This window comes from Eurytemora carolleeae, unplaced genomic scaffold (assembly GCF_000591075.1).
Source record: "Eurytemora carolleeae unplaced genomic scaffold, Eaff_2.0 scaffold38, whole genome shotgun sequence".
Taxonomy (NCBI): Eukaryota; Metazoa; Arthropoda; class Copepoda; order Calanoida; family Temoridae; genus Eurytemora; species Eurytemora carolleeae.
In genome coordinates, this window is record NW_019396060.1 from 96,251 (window position 1) to 103,373 (window position 7,123).

General features: G+C 31.1%; 1 protein-coding gene across 1 annotated transcript in view; it reads left to right on the forward strand.

Annotated features, from left to right (window-relative positions):
* LOC111708486 (kinesin-associated protein 3) overlaps positions 1-7,123 on the forward strand; it is a 14,685-nt gene that overhangs the window by 2,611 nt on the left and 4,951 nt on the right. The window contains exons 5-15 of the mRNA XM_023481886.1: positions 159-401; positions 1,315-1,390; positions 2,773-2,864; positions 2,961-3,040; positions 3,369-3,611; positions 3,986-4,114; positions 4,465-4,645; positions 5,374-5,426; positions 5,483-5,557; positions 6,646-6,762; positions 6,922-7,000. Coding sequence (XP_023337654.1) covers positions 159-401; positions 1,315-1,390; positions 2,773-2,864; positions 2,961-3,040; positions 3,369-3,611; positions 3,986-4,114; positions 4,465-4,645; positions 5,374-5,426; positions 5,483-5,557; positions 6,646-6,762; positions 6,922-7,000 — 1,368 coding nt within the window. The remainder of the gene's footprint in view (positions 1-158; positions 402-1,314; positions 1,391-2,772; positions 2,865-2,960; positions 3,041-3,368; positions 3,612-3,985; positions 4,115-4,464; positions 4,646-5,373; positions 5,427-5,482; positions 5,558-6,645; positions 6,763-6,921; positions 7,001-7,123) is intronic.

Sequence of the window (7,123 nt, forward strand, 5' to 3'; positions counted from 1 at the left end):
TATGATTCGAGTATATGATTCGAGTATATGATTCGAGTATATGATTCGAGTTTATGATTCGAGTATATGATTCGAGTATATGATTCGAGTTTATGATTCGAGTTTATGATTCGAGTTTATGATTCGAGTATAATTTTTTAAAAAGATAATAAGCATAGTCCCCCTACTCACATGCAGGAAGCCGCCCTTTGGAATTTTTCTTCCTCTCTCCCCTCTTAAAAGTTGCGCCCCTGATCATAGCTTTTTATTTAGATATTCTCTTATAGAGGCCGCTACAGATCATAGCTTTTTATTTAGATATTCTCCTATAGAGGCCGCTACAGATCATAGCTTTTTATTTAGATATTCTCCTATAGAGGCCGCTACAGATCCGGAACAAATTGCTAATATTAATGATTTAGGTAAACTCGTTTTTTTCAAGGAAATGGTAAAATCGTCTTTTTTATTGCAATGATAACCAGAAAACTCTGGAATAGGAAGACAACATTAAGAATCAAGTTTAAACTTTAAAAAGTTCAATAACCATGAAACACAGCAGTTGTGCAGTGTAAACAGACTCATTTCACAAAAAAAGTAAATTTATAAGTGTCTGATAAAACTATTTGCTTTCTAACACCCTCAAATGCACTAAATATTGCTATAATGTCGTCTTCTTTTTCCGTTGTTTTCTGGTTATCACTGTATGTATTATTATATCTACATAATAAAACGAGACATTCTTATATATAGATATATATGTTGCCTATTGCCGGCCAAACGGCTGGACCAATTGGGCTGAAATTTTTTGTGGACTCTCAGGGGTGGCGGGGGGGTTGGGTGTTATAAGCTAAAAAATTCAACATTTTTTCTTCAACATTTAAAAAAAAAAAATTTTTTCACGGGCAACGCTGGGCCCTTTAGCTAGTTTAAAATAATATAAAACTTGTTTTGAATATGTCAATCAAAATTGTCTACATTTATATTATTTTTTACAGTGAGAATAAGGCGACTTTAAGACTAAAATTAACTTTTGACACAGCAATTAAGCAGTGTAAACAGACTCATTTGACTTAACAAGTGATTTAATAAATTAAATGTCGTCTTCCTATTCCTCAGTTTTCTGGTTCTCATTGTAGTATTTTAATCAGTGCAGGATATATCATTTCAGTTTAAGTTAAATCATCTTTAGCACTATCAATGAATGAAATGTTCACTCAATTGTATTTAAAAGATCTGGTAAAATTGGGACACTTCACAAACCATGCAAAATGAGTAAACTTATTAAAAACAAAAATAATAAAATGATTAATATCTTGAAACCGTTTCTAATTTCAGATGAATATATTGAGCTCTTATATGAGGATATCCCGTCTAAAGTTAAAGGAGCAAACCTTATCTTACAACTCTCAAGGTCTGATAATAATAATAATAATAATAATTAATAATAATAAATCCAGCAAACCATTTTTCCGTGTAAATCAAGACCTCATTTGAAAGTAAAAACTTAAAAAGAGGAAAATTAAGGTAACATTTGGTTAATGACACAGCTAAATATCAAAAATGCTCCTATACGATGTTGTTCTGACTTTCAATTGATAAAATTTTAACTTTACTAAAAAGTATCTGCCTAACAAAAATATATTAACTTTCTTACTTTAAAGTACAGAGTTTATTTTTCTATAAAAACTTGTCACATTAACTGTTTAGAGAGACTACACTTGCTCGAGACTTCAAAAGAAATTGTTTTTATCAATTTTTAAGCAAATATTACGTTATAGGAAAAGATTCATACCAAGTAAACGAATTATCTAGAGGATCAGATTACTTTAAAGAAATTTTTTACATAAACCTTAACGGCGAATGAAAAATTGAAAAATTCAACATTTTTACAAACACTCCTCTTAAAACTAACAATTAGGTCTTCTCTGTCTGTACTTTAGGAGATGGAGAAAAGTGTTAAAACCAACCAACTTGCAGAAATAAATTTTATTCATAGAGTACTTAGTCATTTGCTTTTTCTTCAAGAAACTCTGATACCTTGCATATTATAGTAACCTTCAATAAATCCAGCGTATGATAACCTGGAGCGTATTCTAGGAGCATTAATAACCTAGAGTATATTATAGAAACCCTGAAAACCTAGAGTGTATTCTAGGAACCCTTTTAACCTGGAGTGTATTTTAAGAACCCTGATAACCTGAAGTGTATTTTAGGAACCCTGATAACTTGGAGTGTGTTCTAGGAACCCTGATAACCTGGAGTATATTCTAGGAACCCTGATAAACTTGCGTGTATTCTAGGAACCCTGATAACCTGGAGTATATTCTAGGAACCCTGATAACCTGCAGTGTATTCTAGGAACCCTAATAACCTGGAGTATATTCTAGGAACCCTGATAACCTTGCGTGTATTCTAGGAACCCTGATAACCCGGAGTGTATTTTAGGAACCGTGATAACCTGGAGTGTATTTTAGGAACCCTGATAACCGGGAGTGTATTTTAGGAACCCTGATAGCCCGGAGTGTATTTTAGGAACCCTGATAACCTAGAGTGTATTTTAGGAACTCTGATAACCTGAAGTTTATTTTAGGAACCCTGATAACCTGGGGTGTATTTTAGGAACCCTGATAACTTGAAGTGTATTTTAGGAACCCTGATAACCTGGAGTGTATTTTAGGAACCCTGATAACCCGGAGTGTATTTTAGGAACCCTGATAACCTGGAGTATATTTTAGGAACCCTGATAACCTGAAGTATGTTTTAGGAACCCTGATAACCTGAAGTGTATTCTAGGAACCCTGATAACCTGGAGGAATTGTCTGAGAACGAAACCTTGTTGGGAGCACTCTCTAGGGTTCTAAGAGAGGAGTGGAAGACGAGCATAGGAAAATGAACAAAATTATTTGATCGAAAAATAAAAAAAATTTAACTGATTTAAATAATAATATTAATTTCAATATTTTTATTTGTTTATGAAACAGATCTAACGACAAATATAATTTATACCTTCTTCTGCTTTTCAACATTTTCACAATTCCATCCAATCATCATGCATAATAAGGTAAGATTTGTAATTTTTCAATATCAAATATTAAAAATTTGATGTGAGAACGTCCCAATAAACATACATGGAACCAAAAGAAAAAACAATAAAACTGAGTTTTTGCCAAAACTCTGATTTTCTAATTTCTATATCTCTGCAACCCAATGTAGTAGTAGTAGCAGGTTATAAAGAGATAGGGATTAGAAAATCAATGTTTGTGGCAAAAACTTTATCTGTAGTATTGGCATTCATAATCACAAAAATAGATTATAAAATATATTAAACTTATTTTGCAAAGAATAGGAAACTAATCTTAATTCTTAATCTTGATCTTAATTTTCTGCAGGTAGGAAGCCAGGTACTGGATATTCTCCAGTTCGAGGTTACCCGGTATACCCAGTACTCTACAGAGCTCTACAAGAAGACCAGAGCTCTAGAGATGAAATCCTCCAAAACTTCTGCAGATCTGGACCAGGAGAAGGAGGAGTTCGAAATATTGGAGAGAAAGTTTCAAAACTTTGTTCTAAAGCAGGAACAGACTCTTAGAGTATCTATCTATCTTCTTCTCAACCTTTCAGAAGATATAAAGGTATTTAGTTCATTAAATTCTAAACATTTAAAAAATATTTCAAGGTTCAATGAGGTATGAAACATAACTGATACCTATAATTGTTCATGCGTAGATGATACAAAGCTAAGGATTAGGTTGAATCAAGGTATAAAAACTAGCTGTAAATTATAAAGAGTGCGGTGAATATAAAACTAAGCTAATGATACGGTTTAACACAAGGTATAAACCCTATCGGAAAACTTATAAAGGTTGAGGAGAAGATGAAATTAAACTATGAGTAAGGTAAGATCAAGGTATAAAACTAACTGAAACCTATAAAGGTTGAGGAGAAGATGAAACTAAACTATGAGTAAGGTAAGATCAAGGTATAAAACTAACTGAAACCTATAAAGGTTGAAGAGAAGATGAAACGGCGCGGAGTAACAAATCTTCTGGTTCAGCTCCTGAACAGAACTAATGAAGAATTACTTATTCTTGTGATTTCTTTCTTAAAGAAATTATCTCTCTATGCGGAAAACAAGGTAAATTATTAGTTACATTATTTGTTTTATGTTTGTAAATCTGCCTTACAATCTTTAGGTAACTATTTAAAGGAATCAAGTCTTTAGATTTTCTAATCCCTGAAACTTTTTAAGACCTTAGATAGTTCAAAGCATGAATGTTATTAACTCAAATAATCTACGTTTGAAATATCAAAAGTTTTCACCTAAAGATTTTAAAGAAAATAAGATTAGAAAATTTGAGTTTGGGGCAAAAACTCAATTCCTTTCTTTAAAGTTTAACTAAAGTTTTGCTTGATTTTTAACCAAAATAGATGACTAAACTTCTTAAGTAAGTTTTTAAAAACAATTCTAATTACAGCTTTATTCAGGACGCTATGCTGGCCTCTTCTGTAATTGAGAAGCTAAACCCTCTTCTCTCCTCCCAGAATTCTGATCTAATCAATGCTGCAGTTCGTCTTCTCCTGAACCTGTCCTTTGATACTTCAGCTCGGGTTCAGATGGTGAAATCAGGACTAGTTCCTAGATTAGTCTCACTACTGGAGGATACAGGTGTGAAACATTTTTATAAAAATATGATTTAATCTAGTTTTGTCTATTTCTTTGTTTTAAACGTAATTAACGTCTTAATAAAAATAAATTTATAAATGTTGAACCGTCCCATCTCAAGTTTGGTAAAACTGCTGACAAAACAAAAATTTTGAGCCTTCAGATTTATAAGGCATATTGGAATATAATTGCTGATACAGAGAACAGGATTAGAATTAACATAATTGGTTTCATGGGACTCTTAGTAACAGAACCTTATATCTTAGAACGAAACATCCGTCTTTAGTAAATATATATGTATATATGTTGTATAGTTATGTATATATTATGCATTTATGTATAGTATGTATGTATTATGTATATTTTTTTCTTTAATTTTTTAATTAAACCAGAATATTGTTTTTGTACAAGAAACCAGAATATTGTTTATGTACAAGAAACCAGAATATTGTTTATGTACAAGAAACCAGAATATTGTTTATGTACAAGAAACCAAAATATTGTTTTTGTACAAGAAACCAGAATATTGTTTATGTACAAGAAACCAGATTATTATTAATGTACAGGAAACCAATATATTGTTTATGTATAAGAAACCATATTATTATTCATGTACAGGAAACCAATATATTGTTTATGTACAAAAACCAGAATATTTTTCATATATGTATATATACAGGAAACGGTAGTATTACATATGTACGGAAAATACTAACATCATTTTGTTCCAGGAAACCAGAATCCTGTATCATGTGTCCTTTACCATTTATCCATGGATGATAAGGTATTTAAACTAAATATTGAAAAAAAACATTAAAATTCGTAATATGTATTTTTCAGGTTAAATCAATGTTTACGTATACAGATGCTATTCCAAGTTTGATGAAGATAATTCTTCAAGCTCCGGAAGATCAGGTTTGGTAACAGGAGAAGGTATAGGTTCAGAATACTAGTTTAGCTAGGAGTAGGTTTAGAATACTAGTTGAGCTAGGAGTAAGTTCAGAATACTAGTTGAGCTAGGTGTATGTTCAGAATACTAGTTGAGCTAGGAGTAGGTTTAGAATACTAGTTGAGCTAGGAGTAGGTTTAGAATACTAGTTGAGCTAGGAGTGTATGTTCAGAATACTAGTTGAGCTAGGAGTAGGTTTAGAATACTAGTTGAGCTAGGAGTAGGTTTAGAATACTAGTTGAGCTAGGAGTAGGTTTAGAATACTAGTTGAGCTAGGAGAAGGTTCAGAATAAAGCCCTGAGCTATAAAACATCTTATCCAATCTTGATTCTGACAGAGTCTGAGGATTTAACTAAAGTTTGAACTAAAAACGTTGAATAATTTTAATATTAAATTAATTTCTTCTCATCTACATCTCTGCATAATATGCAAATTGCAAACTTCTTGTGAAATTTTTGAAGCAACAACATATAGCCAGAAGGAAAGTTTTATATGAATATTTTCTAATATTATAAAAAAAATCATAAAAATGAAAATGAAAAAAGTTCAAACTTGTATTATAATTCTGTTAGCAGTAAAAGATATTAAGATACCTATTTTGTTAAATATTCAAAATAACCTTATTTTCCAATTTCGATATTCTCTATTTTCTGTATTGTGTATTTCTGAGAGCTTGAAACAATACAATTGTATCACCACTACTACTAAAATACTAATGGATGTATCCAATGAAACTTGTGCAAAGTTTTCCTTTTTTGTGTCAATCTAGAATACTTATTGTTTATTCACATTCTTTGGAGTTAGTTTTTTCAAGATGACTAATGCCTATAATGACTCTATAAAGATTTAAACTGCATTATTGTATTATTATTGTTCTCCCTGCTTATGATATAATTAAAGTAAATTTTCTTATCAGGTAGATCTGGAGATTATTATAGAATTAGAGTAAATTTTCTTATCAGGTAGATCTGGAGATTATGATAGAATTAAAGTAAATTTTCTTATCAGGTAGATCTGGAGATTATGCTAGAATTAAAGTAAATTTTCTTATCAGGTAGATCTGGAGATTATGGCTTTAGCTATAAATCTTGCAGCTAACAAGAGAAACGCTCAACTTATCTGTGAATCTAACGGTCTTAGGCTCCTGATGCAACGTGCATTCTCCTATCAGGTTTGCAAGAAATCAGAAAAGCAATAAAAGAATATTGATGCAAAAAAAATCTCTACGTTTACTGTTGCAATACTGAAAATAATTATAAATATTAATAAATAAAGGAATTAGTTGAAAGCCTGCATTAAAAAACAAATTTTTTTTATTATTAAATTTCAGGATCCCTTGATAATCAAGATGATCAGGAATATTTCACAACACGACGGAGTTACCAAGAATCTTTTCATCGAGTTTATAGGTTTGTTTAAATTTTTATTGTTGGTCATAAATCCTAGAACTTAGATCCTAGATACTTGATTCCAGATTCTAGATTCTAGATCCTAGATTCTAGATCCTAGATTCTAGATCCTAGATTCTAGAT